Source organism: Periplaneta americana, chromosome 7 (genome assembly GCF_040183065.1).
Source record: "Periplaneta americana isolate PAMFEO1 chromosome 7, P.americana_PAMFEO1_priV1, whole genome shotgun sequence".
Taxonomy (NCBI): Eukaryota; Metazoa; Arthropoda; class Insecta; order Blattodea; family Blattidae; genus Periplaneta; species Periplaneta americana.
The window spans coordinates 9140114-9165000 of record NC_091123.1 but is presented as its reverse complement, the minus strand read 5'-3'; the positions used below and the strand labels follow the sequence as shown (position 1 = coordinate 9165000).

The 24887-nt window shown below is 36.2% G+C and overlaps 1 protein-coding gene across 2 annotated transcripts in view; it reads left to right on the top strand.

Annotated features, from left to right (window-relative positions):
* The window catches only part of LOC138702880 (uncharacterized), an 81852-nt gene that overhangs the window by 47133 nt on the left and 9832 nt on the right, over nt 1-24887 (top strand). For both annotated transcript variants that reach the window (XM_069830253.1, XM_069830254.1), the window contains 2 exons: nt 21078-21878; nt 23886-23994. In XM_069830253.1, coding sequence (XP_069686354.1) covers nt 21100-21878; nt 23886-23994 — 888 coding nt within the window. In that variant the 5' untranslated portion in view covers nt 21078-21099. The remainder of the gene's footprint in view (nt 1-21077; nt 21879-23885; nt 23995-24887) is intronic.

The following is a 24887-nucleotide window of genomic DNA, read 5'->3' as shown; positions in this document are numbered from 1 at the left end:
AATCCCGAACACAAGCTGATTTTCGAGAAAAAAAATGCCAAGGCCAACATTCTCGCTGCCATAACTTCGCCGTAGTGTAGTGAGAACAAAGTTAATAAGCGAATAGAGCTCCTCTAACTCTATCTGTAGTGCAAAGAACAACCCTCTGCCCCCAGGCATATGGACGGTAGAGGCCGGCAAATTAAAAAAAATGGTTATTTTGATTTTCCAAAAACAGACTTTTCTCTTCACAAGGACAACGAAGGGGTTCAGAGACCCGCCCTTTTCACTGTAGCATCCCCGCATGTAAACACCGCCACATGAGAGAGAACGCACCTGGACTACGTGCGTGCTGCTGGTGTGTGATCTCAGACATTGACCCACGTTTCCATGGCAATGAGAACTGAAGCAGTTTTCATTCGTGAATCTTAGAGCGCTGTGCAATTTGGCAACAGTGTTGCCTCCAGAGTAGCACCAATCGATTCGTTTTACGAGGCGTGAAAATAGTTGGTGGATGTGGGAGAGGGGAGCAGGGAAGAGAATGGAAGAGATAAACGAAATGGAGATGACAAAAAAATGTAAAATTGGGTGAAACGCGCTGACCAATGAATAGAGAGTTCTGCAGCTTGAGCAATGGGATTCATGTTCGTTCTTCAGCGTTGTGTGAGACATAAGCATAAGGGGGACATTTCATGTGCGCTGTAAGTGATACAGCATACTGTAGATGTCCAATTGTAACTCGTACGAGGTAATCCCTGGTGTAAGCAACCCGCAGCACATGTTCTTTAAGGTCGTTTTTGTTATATTATATGGAAAGTTATTAACCTTAGCAGAGCATGCTTGGACGTGCAATATCTCCTGGTTCTATAGGCGTTTGGACACCCATGTGATACAGTATCTACGAAACGAAGTAGTACTCATATATGGCCTTCTGCATCCATGAAGAAATGCAAAGAGTACAAGTAGAGCACAAAATTCATCGTCAAATATATATATTCGAAGCACTAAATTTATAGTTTTAAAATAATTAATTTATATATTCAAAATACGAAATTTAAATAATCAAAATAATAAATTTATATATTCAAACTAATACATTTTTATATTCAAAATATTAAATTTATATAGGCCTATTCAAAAATACTAAATTTATATATCAAAAATAGGTTCGGGGTTCGATCTCAGGTGGTGACAGGATTTTTTCTCGTTGCCAAACTTTCAGAACGGCCCCGAGGTTCACTCAGCCTCCTCTAAAATTGAGTACCGGGTCTTTCCCGGGGGTAAAAGGCGGTCAGAGCGTGGTGCCGACCACACCATGCCGAGGTCATGGAAAGCATGGGGCTCTACCTCCATGCCCCCAAATGCCTTCATGGCATGTTACGGGGATACCTTTTACCTTTATATATTAAAAATAATGATTATATACCGGTACTCAAAATGTTAAATTTATATATTTAAAATATTAAATTTATATATTTTTATTTTATTGGGTTATTTACGTCGCTGTCTCAACATCTCAGGTTATTGAAGGTGATAATGCCGGTGAAATGAATCCGGAGTCCAGCATCGAAAGTTACATAGCATTTGTTCGTATTTGGCTGTGGGAAAACCCCGGGAAAAGCCTCAACCGGGTAACTTTCCCCGACCGGGATTCGAACCCGGGCTACCTGGTTTCGCGGCCAGACGTGCTGACCGTTACTTCACAGGTGTGGACTTAAATTTATATATTCCAAGTACAAAATATATAAAGTATATTCAAGATATTAAATTTATATATCCAAATACTAGATTTACATATTCAAATTAATAAATTTATATATTCAAAATATTAAGTTAATATATTCAAAATATTAAATTTATGAACTCAAAATACTAAATTAATTCATTCCAAATACTAAATTTATATATTTAAAGCACTAAATTTCTATATTCAGAATATTAAATTTCTATATTCAGAATACTAAATTTATATATTCAAGATATTAAATTTATATACTCAAAGTACTAAATTAATTTATTCGAACTACTAATTTATATATTCAAAATAGTAAATTTATACATTCAGAGCACTAAATTTATATATTCAAAATACTAATTTATATATTCAAAATATTAAATTTATATACTCAAAGTACTAAATTAATTTATTCGAACTACTAATTTATATATTCAAAATAGTAAATTTATATATTCAAAGCACTAAATTTGCATATTCAAAATATTAATTTATATATTCAAAATATTACATTTATATATTCAAACCACTAAATTTGTATATCCAAAATATTAAATGTATATACATATATTCAAAGTACTAAATTTATATATTCAAAATATTAAATTTTTATATTCAAAGTACTAAATTAATATATTCAAAGTACTAAATTTGTTAAGTCTAAGTGCTAACTTATATGAAGTCTATGCATACATTTTGTAAATCCAAAGTGATGAATTTGAAAATTCAAAAACCCTCATTTTAATGTCGAAACCAAATTAATATCCCAGTTTTTGTCATGTTTTCGTCTTGTTATTTTATTTCTGAAAGAGAAACTTTTCTTACGTAAAATTCATTAGTCTCAGTGACAAAACAGACTCAGGATGTTGCACATCAATATTAAACACCCTTATACTCCTGAGTGGTGTTAAAACTGCTCCTTAACCGCTCGTTACATCGCAGTCCCAGTTATATTTCAAATTGTTACTATATAGGCTAAGATACTGTAATTTAATTAATTATACTTTTTACTTGATTATTTAACGACGCTGTATCAACTACTGGGCTATTTAGCGTTTATGGAATTGGCTATAGCGAGACGGTATTTGGCGAGATGAGACCGAGGATTCGTCATAGATTACCTGACATTAACCTTACAGTTAGGGAAAACCTCAGAAAAAAATCCAACCCAAGCCCAAACGGGAATCGAACCCACGCTCAAGCACAACTCGGATCAACAGGCAAACGCACTACGACCTGAACTACGCCAGTGGTCAATTAATTAATTAATTAATTTAATTAGTGGAATAATTTCAAGGATAACATTATTCTCCAGTGTGTGTGTGCGTATCGTGGCGTGGTACATACCCACGAGCATGCACGACAGAAGTGAATTAAATCTCAGAGTCACGAACTGCATGTACCTCGGATATCACATCTGTCCTCTGGAGTGCTGCCCATGCACAAACCTTGTAACACATAAGCTACACACGAACACGCGGACTCCTGGTAGCAAGAACAGCAGAGCGGCCAGTTTCATATTGGGACACATTTTCAATGTAACAAGTATTCAGTATTCAATCGAACTAAGTCAGCAAATCTGACTTGATAAATGGAAACAAAAGCGTATTATAAATTATAGCCGAAGTACTCGCAGGAAACCTGCACCGCAAACAAATAACGAAGCAATGATAGAGCGATGATTTTGTGAAAACTGAGTTCTGCTTTGTGTGGAGTGTGGCACTGTACGGGCAGAAACATGAGGGTGCTGAGACATGACGATTTGTCTATTTTAGCTCTTGAATTTGTAAATGACATATAGGCCCTATTGAAACAGTCCTAAGTCACAGGTTAACGAAATGTATACCATGCGTTAAGCAATGCTTATAGTAGGTTATCTTTTGATGAAAATTTAAGTTACTTCTCCCCAACAGAATATTTATAAGGTGCCCTCAAATACGGTAATTAGAATAGTAATATACGTTACAAGAGCGGTATGTTGACGTTTTCATGGTCGAGGAAAAGATTGAAAAAGCGAATCGTAGTTGAGCTTTTTTAATTTCCGAGAACATAAAAACAAACATACCGCTCGTGTATCGTACATAATTTTGTGCGAAGATCGTTTATTACATACCTGAAAGACGAATTTCTAATTAGTTGCAATGAAACCTCCATGTTGGTTTCTGTTTAATGACGGCAACTTCGGAAAACCAAAATATCTTTCTTCAACATTGTTGCTATAAAATGTTTTCTGTGTTTACTATACTCCAGCAGGCCGTGATATACGTCTGTCTTTTTTTTCCCCCAGTCTATAAATGCGAACTTAAAACAAACGGTAAGGTTATGTAATGATTTATTTTTCATTTTAATATTTTAACAATATTATTTATATAACATATTGCAGTAATAACATCGGTATGTGGAATCTTGTTGATTTTTTCACGGCTTCCTTAATGTTACTTGTATCAGGAATGCAATAAGTTTCGTGGAGTAGTAGACTTTACTTAATTTTTGCAAATATTTAAAAACAATAATTAACATTGCAATTTAGGTGAAATTGCAGTGGTAAGTTTCCAATTTATAATTATTACTATGTTAAACGTCTCTAAAAATAATATGTTAAAAGCCTAAAGCAGTAAAATGAATATGGCGCTTAAGCGGTAAGAAGAGGGAAATTGTTATGTGTGTTACGTTGGGAATACTGAATGTGGTATTTCACACTTACCGCGTATTGGTTCTGTGCGGAAAACAAGCAAATACGTACGCACGATCTCGCACAAAATAAATTGTTACGCATGGTTCATCAGTTAGGTACACATATCTCATAGAATTTTAGTTAAACCTCTCTAGTTTTTTTCTGGTATAATGAGAATATATCACATGACAAAATGAACGCACTATATCCTTAACTAAACACCACATATGTACAAAATTAAAAATGTTCATATATAGGGATATGAACATTATTTTTATTTTCTAAAAATTTCCTTAACTATGACTTTTTAAAAATTCAGTGATGAAGTTTAAAAAGAAACCACTCCATTCATTTTACAGAGCTAATTAATATGTATCTGCCACAAAAATGTCATGACTCTAGCTTCATTAGTTTATGAGATAAGTGTACCTAAGTTTTGGAAAATCAAGATTACGGGAAATTCTAATTACCGCATTTGGGGGTACCCTACAAATATTCTGTTGGGGTTAAGTGATTTAATTTTTTATCAAAAGATTAATATAAGCATTGTTTTAATGCATGGTACAAATTTCGTAAACCTGTGACACAGAAATACTTCAGTAGGGGCTATATCTCATTTGCAAGTTCAAGAGCTAAAACAGGCAGTCATATTCCAGTACGCTTAAAACGAAGTGAAGAGAAACGACTCTACCGAATGCCAGATAAGAAAAAGGGTAGAGTTTAATCACCTTCCATACCATCGTAGCAAATCACACGTGTTGGCTAATATTGAGGTTACTTAGATTTTTTCTCTCTTGTATGGAGGAGGGACGCGAAGGCGTACACTGCAGTCTGAGGCTTATTGTGCTTACCACTCCTATTCTTGTCAATGATTGGATAGCCGAACGGCCGCGCTCTTGTACGAGTACAGCACGCCGCACTGTGAATTTAACCCGAGCTATTGTATGGATAATGATGATATGTCAATTAATGATGGCGAAATGTGTCCGAGGTCCAACATCGAAAATTACCCAACAATTCTGCTTCAATTGCTTGAGGAAAACCCCAGGAAAAAACATCAATGAGATAATTTTCTCCCAACCAGGATTTAAACCCTAGCTCACTCGTTTCATAGCCAGACTCGCTGACCAACACTTCACAGCGGTGGACTTACTTAATTAGTACTTACTTGCTTACTTACTTACTTACTTACTTACTTACGTATGGCTTTTAGAGAACCCGGAAGTTCATTGCCGCCCTCACATAAGCCTGCCATCGGTCCCTATCCTGAGCAATATTAATCCAGTCTACATCATCATACCCCACCTCCCTCAAATCCATTTTAATATTATCCTCCCATCTATGTCTAGACCTCCCCAAAGGTCTTTTTCCCTCCGGCCTCCCAACTAACACTCTATATGTATTTCTGTATTTGTCCATACGTGCTACATGCCCTGACCATCTCAAACGTCTGGATTTAATGTTCCTAATTAGTCAGATGAATATTATGGGTGTAGTTCTGTGTTGTGTAACTTTCTCTATTCTCCTGTAACTTTATCCCTCTTAGCTCCAAATATTTTCCTAAGCACCTTATTCTCGAACACCCTTAACCTCTGTTCCTCTCTTACAGCGTATTCCGAATCTCAGCGCTGAGCAATCTGATGACATCACGGTGTTTCGAATTTCAACGATGACGTCACAGATGGTCCACCGGTGTCGCACCGGTTCCATCAGCTTGCAGAGGTGGTGGCAGTCTCCATCAGTGAATCTGATTGGTTCTTGTATATGGCGGGAATTAGCAGACGAATGACATCGTGCACTGTTGTGTCATGGCGGTGTGTTCTGCTGTATTGTTTGTAATGAGCACAACGTAAAAACAATATGTTAATGGCTTATGAGCGAACATGTCAACGGACCAGTTATTATTACTGGTTCAAGAAATAAGTTGTTTATGTTCTCTTTTCTTTGAACGAATGACAGTACGGAAATTTTGCAAAATCTTGCTAGCGTAGCACAGACAACAACTTGTACAGCCGCCATGATAGCCATCGAACCTTTCAGCAGTTTTGTTCCTATTTCGCTGCAGCGTGACATCATTGTTGTCCAGCGGTCCAGTGAGATTAGGAATACGCTATTAAAGTGATAGTCCAAGTTTCACAACCATACAGAACAACCGGTAATATAACTGTTTTATAAATTCTAACTTAGAGGTTTTTTGAGAGCAGATTGGATGACAAAAGCTTTTCAACCGAATAATAACAGGCATTTCTCATGTTTATTTTGTGTTTAATTTCCTCCCGAGTGTCATTTATATTTTATTTCAACCTTCTGTTGGGTAGGAAACTATGAATTCATTGTGTGTGGTATCGATGCAGCCCATAAGAAGCAATGTAGTAATTTTGTTATAATCTTTCTCGAGCAATACGCAGAAAAAGTATCTACATTAATAGAAAGAGGAAATTAGATGGGAACGTGAAAACAGCTAAACAAATGAGGAAGAGAAGGGGAATAGAGAGAGAAAAAAAGGATGAATGAATGGAAAGAGGAGAGAAAGAAAAAAGTATTGGAGGAATAATACGAGTAAATGGGAAGAATAAAAGGGAAAAAGAATCATTTAAAAAAGACATGAGAAATAAAGAGAATGGTAAATAAAGTAAAAGGATGCAGGCGGAGATTCATCGCAGCAGGAGCAGCAAATGGACTGCTACTCATTGTGGTTAAGGAGGTCACGCTGATAACTCCGGCAGGCCGGTCTGCAGCAAGATTGATCGTCCCTCAGCATGCACGGATGACGTGCTCTGCATATTCCAACTCCTTCAATCACAGCTTTGTTTGACTGTTTGTTTGTTTGTTTGCTTCTTGAAGTGCAAGTGGGCAGAGAATACCAGAATCTGTCTGGCATGCGAGCCAGAGACTAGAACGAGAACTATTTTGACTCTTAATAATAATAATAATAATAATAATAATAATAATAATAATAATAATAATAATCTCTAGAGTATGCCATTAGGAAAGTCCAGGATTACAGAGAGGGTTTGGAATTGACCGGGTTACATCAGCTCCTTGTCTATGCGGATGACGTGAATATGTTAGGAGAAAATCCACAAACGATTAGGGAAAACATGGGAATTTTACTTGAAACAAGTAAAGAGATAGGTTTGGAAGTAATTCCCGAAAAGACAAAGTATATGATTATGCCTCGTGATGAGAATATTGTACGAAATGAAAATATAAAAATTGGAAATTTCTCTTTTGAAGAGGTGGAGAAGTTCAAATATCTTGGAGCAACAGTAACAAATATAAATGATACTCGGGAGGAAATTAAGCACAGAATAAATATGGGAAATGCCTGTTATTATTCGGTTGAGAAGTTTTTATCATCCAGTCTGCTGTCAAAAAATCTGAAAGTTAGAATTTATAAAACAGTTATATTACCGGTTGTTCTGTATGGTTGTGAAACTTGGACTCTCACTTTGAGAGAGGAACATAGGTTAAGGGTGTTTGAGAATAAGGTGCTTAGGAAAATATTTGGGGCTAAGAGGGATGAAGTTACAGGAGAATGGAGAAAGTTACACAACATAGAACTACACGCATTGTATTCTTCACGTGACATAATTAGGAACATTAAATCCATACGTTTGAGATGGACAGGGCATGTAGCACGTATGGGCGAATCCAGAAATGCATAGAGTGTTAGTTGGGAGGCCGGAGGGAAAAAGACCTTTGGGGAGGCCGAGACGTAGATGGGAGGATAATATTAAAATGGATTTGAGGGAGGTGGGATATGATGATAGAGAATGGATTAATCTTGCTCAGGATAGGAACCAATGGCGGGCTTATGTGAGGGCGGCAATGAACCTCGGGTTCCTTAAAAGCCAGTATGTAAGTAAGTAAGAATAACAATAATAATAATAATAATAATAATAAAAGCAATAATTATTTATTTATTTACTAACATTTAATGTGGTGTACAACAGCTAGGGGCCAATAACAGTTCAGCACAAGACAATTCATTACAAAAATATTAACTAGACTATATATAGACTATAAATTACAATAAATGTACATTTGAATAATTATTTAAAATAATAAAGACATAAATTAATAACTGACATAAAACTCCAAGAAGTATATACTACACATTAAATGGATTCAAGTTCAATCCATGCAAATTTGCATATTTTATACATCTCCAGACCGGAGAGAGAGATTTCGAACTTATATTGTAAAAAATTGTATGAAGTTTTAAACCCTTAGCGGCGATACGAAGACTGATATTGCTTAAGAAGAATTCACAATGAATATCACCCTTAATGACTTTACAAAAAAATAAATAATTAAGATCTTAACGTATGGCAAATTAACTACAGCAATTAAAATATTTGCACTTAATTTCGTATTTATAATCATCGGAATTTGGTAAAAATCTACAAGAACACAAGGAAATGAATTTTCTTTGAATAGTCTCCAAATTAGCCTAGTCAGTGGAAGTAATGGAGTTCTATACAACAGATGCATATTCAAGCTTGGATCTAACCAACGTATAGTATAAATTTAATAGACACATAGGAGTAGAAAAAGAATAAGTTATAGATCTAATTAGACCAAACATTCTCAATGAATGGGTATAAATATATAATAATAATAATAATAATAATAATAATAATAATAATAATAATAAAATAATAAAATAATAATAATATTAACGATAATAATAGCTATTTTAATAATAATAATAATAATAATAGCCTAACAATAATAACAATATTAAACTGTAGGGGTGACTGAGACAGAAAAAATTAGGTTATGCCAATTTTTGTATTATTGCGTAGGAGTCGACAAGCATTTAAACTGATTAGTTTAAGGTCTTCTTCAACGTTATCGCTATATCTCATTTGTGGTCTTTCACTCAGTCTTCACTGGTGAGTTTTTTCCACGACTTGTTTAATTTCCCCTTCTCGTAGCGCTCTCATCAACCTCCGCCCAACTCAAAACTGTCTGTCTGTCTGTCTGTGTATGAAGGATGTTTATTACCATCAAAGCCTCCAGTCTATATTCGCCGTCCCACAATACAGCGCCGTGATTAATGATGCGCGCCTCCTCATTCATCATGTTACACGGGGGCGCTGGACTGCATCTCTGCCCTTATTATCGATCTTCGAGGTCTTCCAGGCGACAATGTAATTCAGTATCACGCCACCATGTTCGTGGCTTAGCTCCTTGCAGTCGAACACCATTTGTCAGCTTAAAGAGTCGTTTTGTTTTCTGTACAGTGTGTCACAAAATTCCATGAATAGAGGTGTTATGTAAACTTCGTACAGCTTAAATGGAACATTTGATAGATAGATAAATAAATAAATAAATAAATAAATAAATAAATAAATAAATAAATAAATAAATAAAATGTGCAGCCAAGCTCTGAAACTACAGTTCAAGTCTTGTTGGAACATACACTGAGCTACTGCGTATGAGCAAATGAATCGATTCTGAACCATGCTGGAACAAACCTAATGTCTATTCTTTTAATGTTATCAGCAGAGACCGTAACTTTGGCAGAATGCCTTTTTAAATGTGTTAAATCTATCTTCATTTAGAAAGTAAATCTGTACGAATTATGCCTTTGTGATTGAAACGTCACAGTTTTATGTTGCCCTTTTCTGCCTTTTTAATATAAATTCCTAATTTACAAAAAAAAAATACTTTTTTGCCTTTATTTGATTATTTATCCATTATTTATTAATTTATTATTAAACATTTCCTACAGGTATATTTTAATTTATTTCTATAACCGCTACAATGAAAGTGACTTCACCGAATGTATATTTTTGTCTTTCAGTCAGTTCATATTCTCTTTGCAACAATGAGTGCTGCCGTGCAAAAATGTATAACAGTAAGCGTTTTAATTATCGCAACAATGAGTGCGGGTCTAACGTTATTTTTCTTTCAGTTTTCATTGCGACGTTGTTGTAGCTAGCTAAATATTTCATATCGCAACATATCAGTACAACTAAATACAAAAATGCATTTTCCAACACTACTAGGAAGAACATTTCTTTGCTTCCAACTGTAATTGCAACATGGAGTCGAAAATCTCAATTTGCATTCGACTTATGTAAAGCTTTTCTTGCTGCCGAAATCCCTTTGTGGAAAGTGCAAGGTTGTGGGTCTAGTGCAAGGTTTTTGTAATAATTGCCTTTTATTGCGTATTTTAGCTATTTATAATGCCTTTTTGCCTGCCTATTTTAATTATTTATAATGCCTTTTTGCCTGCCTATTTTAACTATTTATTATGCCTTTTTGCCTGTATATTTTAATAATTCAAACTGCCTAAACCTCCGGTATCTAGTTATCAGTTTCTTTGTAGACTGTCACGTGGTATGGTCGCGCATGCGTGTAGTCTTGGCGACATTAGAGAAGTCACTTATTGGAAGTCGATGTCCGGACTTCCGAGCCCGCGGCAGAGTGCTTTTAGTCATTGTTCCACTTTGGAAGGGGGATGTGACGCTCAGATAAGCAAAGAGTCTGGGAACCTCCTAGCGGATTGATGAGGTACTAGCTACAAACATGCCGGTATTCGAAGAGCAAGGCTTTCTGCTGTGACGCTACTCATGTCAAAATTAAATATTTCATTTTTCATTTCGTTCATAGTTTTCTACTCAAGGGGAGATTCTTCATTGCAAACCCAGCATTCTCCAATCTTTCCTGTTTTCTGCCAGCCTCTCAGTTGAGTGTATCATCGCCATATTGCCCACATCGGTAGTTTTTTTTTATGTTTAATATTGGTCGACCAGCAAACTTGCTATACAGACCACTGTTAAATTATGGAATATCACATGCAGAATATCATGCTGAGGTTGGCTCTAAAGGCTCCTCTAATTAATTTAAATTAATTAATTAAACATTTTTGTGAATTATGTGAACAAAAATATGATGATTTTCTGTGTTAAATTATGAAGAGTCGTCAGTATCACTAAGAAGGATGTCTTGAGGGAGTTTCCTTTTAAGTCGAGATGGCTGACAAGATCTTGCTCCAATGTTATATGTCACAGCGCCACATCGGTAGTGAAATGAAAGAACCAGAAGATATTAGATTTAAAATGTTATTACTAGATGGCTCTGTTTGCCTTTCTTCCCTCCAATCCTATAAAGTATCTTCTGTTGTTCTCTGTGTCTCAGTTATGCTGAGTGAACAGTAAGTAATGTTATTAATTTGAGGGGACTATTATTTAAGATATTTTAAACAAAAAAAGTGTAATACAATTTTGCTCGTTTTTGCTTCCTTTTCTAGAATAAAAATGGTTTATATGAAACATTTCATAGCGTGTTTTGGGAAAGCCATTGATTTAATTCCCAATATGCTCAGTCAATTTAAGAGAGCAGTGTATTATGATAATAAAAGATTGAAAGAATTTTAATTTTTCCTTTAAATGTGCAGAAATTAGATCCGAAGAAATGTAACTTTTCACTCTGCAAAGAAATTTTAAAATGTTACATTTGTTCTGATAAAATTTCTACATATTTAAAGGAAAAAACTAAAATGTAATGTGAGAAAAAGACGGCCTCATAATCAGAATGACTGATAAACACGGTTTAGTTCTTCTGTACAATTACATATCTAAATTCCCCCTTACTTTTATTTCCTGTGTTTCCTTCTTTTGTTTCCTTTTCAAATTTTATTTTTTCCATATCTTCTTTTATTTTACTTTCCGTTCTTCTGGCTCTTTATATCTTTTTCATTTCTCTTCCTACCGGATCTTCTTTGACTCCTTTCGTTTCTATTATTTATGTTTTCCTTTCGTCCTTTTTCTTTCTATCTTATCTACGACTCGTGCTGCCATCTAGAGACCCTGTCCTAACTGCAGTTTTGGACAGGTAACATTCCTCCACTCAGATACATTGCAGCACTCGCGTAATGTGAGGTCGGAACTCGCTGCCTAGCTGGACACGAACGGAAACAAACCACAATGCGAGTCAGACTCCGCCACGGAATGTCCTGACGTCACGAGTCTCGTTGCTCCACATTCGTAAACCCCCAAAGACTAAGAAATTTGGTCGCTCACACTTAATTTTTCAAGGCCTCGCCATAGTTGACGTGCTGGGGCTCGGACGCTGTGGCGTGCGCCTTCGAACCCCGGGGGAGAGAGCGTGGCAATTGAATATTCATCAGGCACAGCAACGTCACCTCGCTGCATGCTGACTTGTCGTGGGAACAAGCACAGCAACACTGACGTAAGGCGCAGCATCCCTCTCATTAATAAAGCATTTCAAGTGTAATTCCCTTACATCATTTTTAATATTAACACGCTTTCGTATCCTAGAACCTAGCAGCCACAAATAGTAACCAAGCATTGTGCCAACGTCACATAACAACCACTGGCTCTAAAGTTCAATTATAATTAATAATGCACATAAAATGAAATTAACAGCGATTTCCTTATGTGAGTTTTAGTATTATCTAGTGTTGTGGGATTTAATCGATTAATCGATCAATTTCTGTTGTAAGATTTATCGATCAAAAATATTTCATCGAATACTCGAGTCGATTAAAATTAAACGGTTGTAGTTGAAATTAATTATTATTTTGTTAATACAAACTCATACTAAAAATTCCGACAATATTTCTTTCTCGGAAATTTCTTACTTAAAAGCACAATAGTACTGTTATTTTCTAACTGTAAACCAATTAGCGAAGGGAAAATCTTCGCACAAACACTTCAGAAAGAGATGGAGATATGAGCACAGTGACCTAGTCTACCTCTATGAAAAGATGAAACACAATGCGAAATCCTTATTAAGTTTTAATGGTTTTCCAAAAAAACTTCCAGCGTGTTGTCAGCTCATCTTCCTAGCATATGAAATACATAGACTACTTTTCTGGGATTCGTCCTCCTCATCCCTTACAAAATAGCCATGACTTCACTGTGTACAAGTGAGAGCGTAACTATCTTCTTGTTTTTCTAAAATCTGGTAATTCGATTACATTAGGGGCCAGTCTTCTGTTTCGACCGCTGTAGTTTTGCAGTTGCAGTTCAGTACTGAGTTTGTATATGAAGGTTGTGTGTTTAGTTTGATAAGGAAAAAAATCAATTTTCTGTGGTCTGTGAAAAGTGCAAACTCTATTATGTCATATGAGAATTTGAGAGGTAAACTCGGTGAAACGTTTGGATTTAAATTGAACGATCGTGGAGAAGTGCTTGACAGAAAAAAAGTTTTTCGTGTTTAGCGATGCAGGAAACATTGTTATTAAACGTAGAGCGGCGCTTGATTCGGAACATGTGAATGCACTCACATGTTTAAAATCATGGATGAAGCAGTATTAACTAGATGAGTCTTTATACTTTTTGTTATTTATGTTTGTCTCAAAAATTCCCGGAGAAATTGACACAATAAATTATAAGCCTCATAATAAATATGTTACTAAGTAATTAAAATAGTTGTTTTGTAATATGATATAGGCCCTACTATACAGATATACAACATTTAATATTTATGCTTATCACCGAACACAAGTTCAATTTAACAATAATTGTGCATTACAGTATATTTAAAAATTTTTTCAACTCGATCAAAATTCGATTAAATTCAAATAGTTAATCGATTAAATATTTTGATCGATCAACAGCATAGTATTATCACGTTTTCGTATCCTAGCAAGCACATATAGTTGACATAGATTGTGTTAACGCCACATAACAAGACTGACTCTAAGGTTCAATTGTAACTAATTATGCACAACAGTAATTTCCGTAACTCATTTTCAGCCGTCTCCTTCTGTAGAACTGTGTCCCTTTTCGTGGTTATGTTGGTCGTTAAACCCAATGATGTAGGTGTAAATAAAACACAAGAGCCTCAAATCTTGTCTGAAATCTGCTTCATGACGTCATGCATCGATTTCATTTTTCCATCTCGCCAGTGAGGGCGGAGGTTGAACTCCTCATTTCCATACGGGGCGTCGCGCTCTGGCGTATTTGTTTTACGAATCTAACATCTGAACGAGATTATCTCGGCCATGAGCTCCACCTACAGGAAGCTGATATTTTAACACAGTTTTAGTTGATCTTTTGTATTCAAAGAGTTCTTTAAAATGACAATTCTGCCATAAAACCTCTCGAGCTAAAATCGAATTTAAATCAACTACTACTACTTCTATTATTATTATTATTATTATTATTATTATTATTATTATTATTATTATTATTATTATTACTATTATTATTATTCCTATTATTATTATTATTATTATTATTATTACTACTACTACTACTACTACTACTACTACTACTACTACTACTACTACTACTACTACTACTACTACTACTACTACTACTACTACTACTGCCACTTCAACTAACACTAGTTAACACCACCACCAGAACAATGAAACGCCAATTTTTAACTTATGGCTGAGCTTGCACCAGACATGTTCTGTGTAGTCTCACTGTCTGAAATGATGGAAGAGCACGAAGGCTGTACAAAATGTGTGTGTGTTGTTCGTTTATGAAATTCAGACCGTGATACAGGCACGTTCTCTGTGTGCATGGAGGTCACCGTCAGATGGAAACACATTCAACTGCGATAGCATATCGGGGCTCTGTCCCTAATTATTTCATCTGTCTATTAATCCCTGTGATCAAGGGATGAACGCTACATCGACGTTTGTGAACTCCACCATTTGCAAAGGGGTGGAGTTGGATGCTCTTATGGGCAGATTCAGCACACAATATACGTGACACGTTATGAAAACATTAAGTATGTGCGTATAAATGTATTATTCATTTATTGTTGTAGATATGTCAGTAAAAACGCTGTTTCTGCCATCTTATTCTTGTTTCTTTTGACGCAAAACTATTATGTTTAAGCTACAAGACAAAAAAATTGTAACGTTTTCACATAGAAAGTTTACCCTGGCGTCACTTGTGGTGTGAAGTGTGTCGTGGTTTTCTAAGCAAAAATTAAACAGGAAATATGGGGTGGATGATGAATACTGAATATTCTGAGATAAGGACTTGTGGTCTACGGAGCCAGCTTAAGGAGATATAGGTTTAAACATGTGGGGAAGAGCCTGAAGGCTAGGCAATCCGTGATGCATTTTTTGTTTACCTTTCGCACACAAGATGACTCAGTCTTATCTTATTTACATTGTCACATGACAGAACATACTATGAATCACAACAGACCCCTTTCATACCATTTGAAGAGTCGATCAGTACGTTGACGCAGTATCGGTGGATCTGGATGCTACATTTCCAGGTCGTTGGATTGGAAGATGAGGCCCTATTCTATGGCCTGCAACGTCACCCGACCTGTATCCACTCGATTATTTCGTATGTGGATATTTAAAATCATTTGTGTATAAGAGCTCAGTGAACGCGGACATGGAATTAGTTGCCAGAATTATAGTCGCCCGTGATGTGATTCGGAACACGACAGAGTTATTTGAAAGTGTGCGGCAGAATATCGTACGCTGCTGTTATGCTTGCATTGAGATTGGTGGCTGTCATTTTGAGCAACTGTTTTGAGGTACAAAACGGTACGTTACCTCAGGTTTGTCAATGATATGGTACTGTACAGTTATAACTGTAAATAATGTAAAACTAAATATAAATAAATACATGTAAAAATTAACTGTAAATAATCCGGAAAACAGTAATAGTGATGTACATGTTTAGGCTTATATCTCCTTAAGTTGGCTTTTCAGACCCTAGGTTTCGTGTGTCAAAATGTTCCCTTATGTCCTGTTTAATTTTTGCACGCTATTACTGAAACAACCTGTATATTTAAGGGGATACTATGCAGTTTTTAAAATTCAGAAGTGTGTCTTCATATGGAACGACGAAAATCGAAGTGAAAACAAATGACCAACAGGCGTGGAAATGACACAGACACTTCTCCTCAGCCCCAATTTCCCTTGCAAGGCCTCATTTTGCGCGCCTTTTAAATGTTTCTCATCCCATTTTCCCCAGTCATTCAGTTCGTAAAGTTTTGTCTTTTTCCTATTAGGGCAATTTTAAAGTGATCTTCAGGATATGCTTGGGGTACAGTATATTCAGAAGTAAGAGTAGGCCTATCAAGTTTCGCGTTTCTATCATGAAAAGTTACGAAGACAAATACTTTCTTCAAAATTTTTAGAGTTAATTCTGACCCCTTCTTCCCTTTCATTTTTTGTCTTTTCTTATTTCATTTTCCTCTTCTTTGTCCTTTCCTTTTTTCCGTTTTATATTTTCTTCCCCTTTCTTTTCTCTGTTTTCTTATCCTATTTTCCTGTTCTTTGCCCTTTCCATTCTTTTAACTCCCTACACGTTCAAACGTTTTGCTTTTTCATCAAGGTGTCAACAACCTCATCGTAATTTTTAGACTGTTGACCTCTTTCAACGATCAAGTCTCTTCCCTCGTGCTGACCTTTCCTGCTGGAGTTGCAGAAAAAGACGACCAGGCCTGGTGTCGTGCGGGAGGTCTATCTGATCGGTGCTCCGCTCTTAATTAGAGCTTGTTGTCTGTCCACTCAGAGGGTCAACAAACGGGTGACAGGCGACTCCTAGCTGAACTATCTTCACTTTCATCGAAACCGCGGGCACCAGACTATTATTGATCTTGTCTTCACAAACGTTATCATTATAGCCACGTACTGGTTTTTTTTTTTTCGAAGGGAGGTAAAATTGGATTTCCGTATCGTAGATCGATAATAAGTATGAGAACCGTGACAAAGAAGAATAACTTAATGTCATTTGTTTCTCGCGTCATCGAGTTTCCTTTTTTATGCACCATGCATGTATGTCTAAAGAATAGGATGGGTGGAATTTCCATTTATCATATTTTTAAGCTACAGACTTAATTTCTTGCATACAACATCTATTTAGTAGTATCTATTAATACTCCTCAAGTTGCCTTGACTTTTTCAAAATGTGTCAGGTACCACAAAATGTAAGTTACAGGCCTGAAAAGAGTTGTACAGCATCTCTGACATACAAGGGGGAATCGATAAGTTTCCGGACTGCCCTTAATATAGACGACGCAGGGCATAGCAAATGGAGAATTTATCTAGAACTAGGGCAACGCCTGGAATCTATACTAAATGCGTCACTTGAAAGGCAGAGAAGAAGACTAGCTATTAGGCGTTTATGGCGACAACCAGGAAAAATTGCAATTTTCAAGAAATCACGTGTAGAAGCTCAGTTCTTAAAAAGAAAATCTGAAACTGTAGCCTTTTATTTATATGTTTTCCAAATTGTATCAAAGACACTGTGTAGAGCAAATCAAGTATCCTGAAATAAGTATGACATATGGTTGATGTTATCAAGTACTGAATGCTGGGCTGAAGAACCTACGAGAACACAAAAACTTTTTACAGTGTTGCGTTACCTCGTTTGTGGAATTCTTTACCTAGTGACGTTGTCTTTGGACATAGGTGCTAGGTCATTTTTAGTGCTTCAATATTATCCCTTGAACACTTATTTGTAAAATATGTCACTGTTATTTTTTCACTGTCTCATTTCTTGAGTTCTTTTTCTGAGACATATAAATTTTATTTATTACTATTATTATTGCATTTATTATTATTATTATTATTATTATTATTATTATTATTATTATTATTATTATTATTATTATTATCACTGTTACTCCTGTGCCATGCTAATGACGGAAAACGGAAAGTTAAATCAACAAAGAAAAAAAATTGAAAATTATTATTATTATTATTATTATTACTACTATTATTATTATTATTATTATTATTACTGTTATTCCTGTACCATGCTAATGACGGAAAACGGAAAGTTAAATCAACAAAGAAAAAAGATTGGAAATTATTATTATTATTATTATTATTATTATTATTATTATCATCACTGTTATTCCTGTGCCATGCTAATGACGGAAAACGGAAAGTTAATTCAACAAAGAAAAAAAATTGAAAATTATTATTATTATTATTATTATTATTATTATTATTATTATTATTATTAGTATTATTATTATTATTACTATTATTATCATCACTGTTATTCCTGTGCCATGCTAAGGACGGAAAACGGAAAGTTAAATCAACAAAGAAAAAAAATTGAAAATTATTATTATTATTATTATTATTATTATTATTATTATTATTATTATTATTATTATTCCTGTGCCATGCTAATCACGTGACCAGGAGACCCCCACTTGTGAGATGCCTAGTGTGTGATTCAGTGATTCTTCCTCCTCTAACCGCTGCGGCATGTAAGACGGAAAAGGTGAGGTTAAATCGACAAGGAAACAAATATTATTATCATGGTGATTTTTATTATTATTACTAACACTCCAAATATCATTAGATAATTTAGAGAGAATAAACAAAAATTATGATACGAAAATGTCATATGATAAAACCAAAGTATTTGCAATTAAAAGGAAAAGATCCTACACCCAGCAAAATATGCCTCAATAACATATTATTAGAAAGAGTGAACAATTATAACTACCTTTGATATTCGTTGTCATTTACACATGACTTTGACATACAAAATAAAATTATCAAAGTCATAAATAAAGTCACTTATGTACAATAAATTCAGATTGCAAACCTTGATTAGTTCAGAGGAATACAAGAATCAATATTTATAAAACTTTTGCCCGACAAGTTTTATCTTACGGATGCGAAGCTTGGACGTAAAAGCGCCTGATTTACTTGCTAACTTACAAATGACTTTTAAGGAACCCGGCTGCCACCCTCACATAAGCTCGCAATCGGTCCCTAATCTGTGCACCTTCTCGGAAAAACATCTGACTCCTCAAGAATAACCGCTGCCGATATGAAGTTCATGAGATGCACTGCTGGAATCATAAAATGGCACCACAAAAGAAATGATAATATCCTGAGAGAACTCACACCCTAACCAATATTACAATATGTGAATAACCAAAGGAACTACCGGGAAAATCATGGATAGAACACGCATCCCGAAACAAATCCGTTGGCCGCCCGGCTAAGAGATCGACTGATGTGAGACCGTAACAAAGGCACCTGATCTAATACATGTTTTGGATGATGATGATGATGATGATGATGATGATGATGAATAGGCTACTAACATTTTGTACAAGGGGCAATCCTTAAGTTTCCTGACTGCCCTGAATGTATGTAACACAGGAAACGGAGAAACTAGAGTAACGCCTGGAGTCTATACTAAATGTGTCACTTAAAAGGCAGAGAAGAAGACTAGCCGTTAGGCGTTTATGGAGAGGAGCAGGAAAAATCCAAATTTGCAGAAAATCACGTGTATAAGCTCAGTTCTTATAGACAATCTGACGCTGTTTGATAGAGTGACTCAACGGGCATGGAAGCAATCTTCAGTGACATGCGCATGTATGTTTTTTTATATATAATTGGTTATTTAACGACGTTGTATCAACTACTAGGTTAATTAGTGTCGATGAGATTGGTGATAGCGAGATGGTATTTGGCGAGATGAGGCCGAGGATTCGCCATAGATTACCTGGCATTCATCTTACGGTTGGGAGAAAACCTCGGAAAAAATTAACCAGGTAATCAACCCAAGCGGGAATAGTACCAGCGCCCGAGCGCAACTTCAGACCGGCAGACAAGCGCCTTAACTGAGTCATGCCGGTGGCTCGCATGTACTGTATGTTTATCTGCACAATTAATACAAGTGCATTTCATAAATATCTTGATTGTGCCTTGTATTGATTTTCTTTTGGTTTGTTATAGATATTTTACTCACTAGTTTTGTATTTGTACTTACATTTATATTTATACTAATATAAATAATAAATAAATAAATAAATAAATAAATAAATAAATAAATGAATGAATGAATGAATAAGTGAATAAGTAAATAAATAAATAAATAAATAAATAAGTAAATAAATAAGTAGGTACATGAATAAATAAATAAGTAAATAAGTAAATAAAAAAGTAAGAAAATAAGTAAATAGGTACATAAATAAATAAACAAATAAATGAGTGATTAAATAAATAAATAAATAAATAAGTAAATAAATAAATAGGTACATGAATAAATAAATAATTAAATAAGTAAATAAATGAACAAGGAAATAAATAAATAAGTAAATAAATAAATAAGTAAATAAATAAATAGGTACATGAATAAATAAATAATTAAATAAGTAAATAAATTAATTAATAAATTAATAAGTAAATAAGTAAAGAAATAAGTAAACAAATAAATAAATGAGTAAATAAGTACATGAATAAATAAATAAATAAATAAATAAGAAAATAAATAAATAAATGAATAAATAAGTAAATAAATAAATGAGTAAATAAGTACATGAATAAATAAATAAGTAAATACATGAATAAATAAATAAGAAAATAAATTAATTAATAAGTAAATAAGTAAATAAGTAAATAAGTAAATAAATAAATAAATGAGTAAATGAGTACATGAATAAATAAATAAGTAAATAAGGAAATAAATAAATTAATTAACAAATAAGTAAATAAGTAAATAAATAAGTAAGTAAATAAATGAGTAAATAAGTACATGAATAAATACATAAGTAAATGAGTAAATAAATAAATAATAAATAAGGAAATTAATTAATTAATTAATAAGTGAATAAGTAAATAAATAAGTAAATAAATAAATGAGTAAGTACATAAATAAATAAGTAAATAAATAAATGAGTAAGTAAATAAATAAATAAGTAAATAAATGAATAACAGTATTGATATGTTGGTCGTTGCAGGTGGAGCAACATCCCGTCTGTGATGGAGAAGCTTCCAAACCCGACTGCAGCGACGGACGTAGGCAGTAGCAGTGACGTGACAGCCAGCAGAGTCTTCAGTTCGAGCGTCTTCCTGCCGGCGGACGCCGACGGCGTGGACCGGGAGGCGGGGGCCGCCGGCACCGCCAGCACGCCGGCCGACATGGGCTCCTCCTCGGGCGCCCCGACGCCCGTCGTCGCGGCGGCGGACAACTTCACGACGTGGACCGAGGACTTCTGGAACTCGACGCCGTCGGCGCTGGGCCTGCTGGTGTCGAACCTGAGCCTCGTCAACGACACCGTGGTCGTCGGCGGCGGCGGCGGGGGCAGCGGCCTGCCGGAGCACTGCGTGGAGTGGGAGGCGGCGCAGCACAACCTGTTCCAGACGGCCAACCTGTTCTTCGCGGCCGCCTTCATCGTGCCGCGCAGCTTCAAGCAGAGCCTGCTGCTGCTGCGCGCCAGCCTGTGCGTGGGCTTCTTCCTGTCGGCGCTGTGGGCCGGCATCCACGTGTGCGCGCCCGACGCCTTCGCCTGGAGCGTGGGGCTCGTGCTGCTCAACGCCATCCACACGGTGCTGCTGGCCTGCCGCTTCCTGCCGCCGCCCCTGTCCCTGGAGCTCACCGAGCTGTACCTGAAGCTGTTCAAGCCGCTGCGCGTCAGCAAGAAGCACTTCAAGGAGCTGACGCGCGAGGGACAGCTGCTGCGCCTGGAGCCGGGCGAGACGTACGCCGTGGAGGAGGTCACGCCTGCCGACGAGCGCCTCTCCGTGCTGCTCAAGGGCAAGTGAGTGTCAGCCCCGATCTTGACCTCAACTGTGTCTTTATCTCCAACTTGAGAACTAACAGCCACATAAACTGAATTCCTACCCCTTTCCCCGTGTTCTCTCTTATGCCTCTTGTTCTCCTTGTGTTTTCTTTGTTCTCCTTGTGCTTCCTTTGTTCTCCTTGTTTTCTCCTCCTTCTCCTTGTATTTCCCTTTCTTCTTCTTGTGTTCCATTTATTCTCCTTATATTCCCCATGATTTCCTTGTGTTCCCTTTATTCTTCATGTGTTTCTTTCTCCTTGTATTCCCATTGTTCTCTTTGTATTGCCCTTGCTGTCCTTGTATTCCCCTTGTTCTCCTTGTATTCCCATTGTTCTCCTTGTATTCCCATTGTTCTCTTTCTATTCCCCTTGCTCTCTTTGCGTTCCCCCTGTATTCTCCTTTACTTTTATTGTGTTCCCTTTGTTCTCCTTGCATTTCCCTTGTTCTCCTTGTATTCCTCTTGCTCTTATTGTGTTCTCCATGATCTCCTTGTATATTCCCCTTAGTTCTTCTTGTGTTATCCTCGTGTTCCCCTCATTATCCTTGTATTCTCTCGTTCTTCTTCATCCCCCTCGTTCTCTTTATGTTTCCCTCGTTCTCCTTGCATTCCCCTCACTCTCTTTGTATTCCCCTTATTCTCCTTGTATTCTTGTTCTCCTTGTGTTCCACTTCTTCTCTTTGTGTTCCCCTTTCATTCATCTTTGTTCTCCTATATTCCTCTTGTTTTCTTCCTGTTCCCCTTGTTCTCCTTCTGTTGTTCTTGCATTTCCCACTATTCTCCTTGTCTTCTCCTTGTTCTTCTTGTGTTCCCTTTGTATTTCCCTTTGTTCTTGTTCTGTTTCCTTTATTCGCTTTGCATTCCTCTGGTTCTCCTTGTGTTTCCTTTCTTCTTCTTGTATTCGTCTTGTTCGTCTTGCGTTGCCTTATTCTGTTTATATTCTCCTTTGTTCTCCTTGTGTTCCCATTGTTCTCCTTGTATTGCACTTCTTTTCATAGTGATAAAACAATACGAACTTACTAATTCAATTAATACGTTTTTAGTTTAACCCCTTGTACACAGATAACTTAATACTTAATTACTTGCTTACTTGTGTGCTTCCTTTCTTACTTACTCACCCACTTACTTACTTACTTACTTACTTACTTACTTACTTACTTACTTACTTACTTACTTACTTACTTACTTACGGCTTTCAGAGACCCCGAAGATTCATTGCCGCCCTCACATAAACCCACCATCGGTCCCTGTCCTGAGCAAGATTAATCCATTCCTTATCATCATATCTCACCTCCCTCAAATCTATTTTAATATTATCCTCCCATCTACGTTTCGGCCACCCCAAAGGTCTTTTACCCACGCGGATACTTTGGCATATCCAGCCTCGTCATCTCACAATGAAACTCTGTTAAGTAAATTGCGTGACGTACAGAAATTAGTTCTACGTGCAAAAACTGGAGCAGATTATAGAAAAATAAACACGTTTTTACAATCCGTACTAAATATTGCATTCATAGAAGAATTCTCCCACAAAATTCAACAACAGTTTACGCAATCAATCAAGAACCTCCCAAATCCATTAGGCCTACTTTATAAAATTACAAATTAGGCACAAGCAGTCAAGAAACGAAAACCAACCGCATCTTTTCATTTTGTATTTTCAAGGGAAAACGCCAAATTGAAGAGGAAGACATATTTATAACATCAATGAAAAAATAGAGTAGGAATCAAAATCAAAATAGACCTAAGACTTATTGCTTGGTTTTCACAGAAACAGAACTTCAGTTAAACATGATGTTGGTTGGTTGGTGCAGCATCTGGTGGAGACTTCTTGAACTTCATATTACGCTAACAATGTTAGATTGTCTCATCAGTTATATTTTGGACAAAGAAGTATTCATGTCAGAAGTGTTTGTAATAAGTTGTGATCTGCCATCTTCTGAGTTCTGTAGTAAGGTTGCTCACCGGTGGACTGTGTCTCACGGCAGGTTGCGGGTGACGTGCGATGACATGCACCTGCACTACATCCAGCCTCACCAGTTCATCGACTCACCCGAGTGGGAGGCGAACCAGAACAACAGCGACGACGTCTTTCAGGTACACCTCTTAGTGGGGATTCTTAATACTGCTTAATAACACTAACTAAAATAATAGTTCAATTGGTAGAGCACTGGCTACGGACTGGAAGGACATGGGTTCAATTCCAGGTAGAGATCGGATTTTCTCGTTGCCAAACTTCCACAACAGCCTCGAGGTTCACTCAGCCTCCCATTAAATTGAGTACCGGGTCTTTCCTGGGGGTAAAGACGGACAGAGTGGCATGTCAGGAGAGTATGCAGCTCTACCTTTCTAAGCCCGCCACGCGTCTTCATAATGTCTAAATCAGCGGTGATCAAAACTCGAGCTGCAGTGATTACATGCGACAGACAGTCTATGAAGTAGGCTAATCAGACGGAGGAAAGGTACTTGGCATGAAAACTACAACCAGTGGTGGTTCCTGTACTAACATCTTGATCAATCCCGCGGATGAAAATCTCAAGCTTTGCTCAATCAGTAATGTCACTGCTGTCATCAAGAGCCAGTGAATAATGTACGATTTTTCTTGCTTCTTTTTTCTAACCTTCCTCTTGAATATAATCAGGAATTTTCTAAATTCTTCTCTCGATACTTGGTGGAGAAATTAATAGTTTTTCAAAATAAAAATTTCTTATGGACAAGTTATTTAAGCTATTTTAATCATTACTCTTTTGAGAAATTCTGTTCCATTAAAAGACTTTAGAGCACGAGGTATTTCAATCCCCATTATCCCCGTTAGGTACATTTATTTATGTCATCTTTCTCTTCCTGGCTATGATTTAAGAAAATCATGTCAATTCCTGGCGTTTAACAGTTCGTTGGCACATAATATTGAATCAGTTTTTCTACAATGTTATTATTACACGAATGACTAACAAATAGTTACCCTCATCAAAAAATTAAGAAGATTAAAA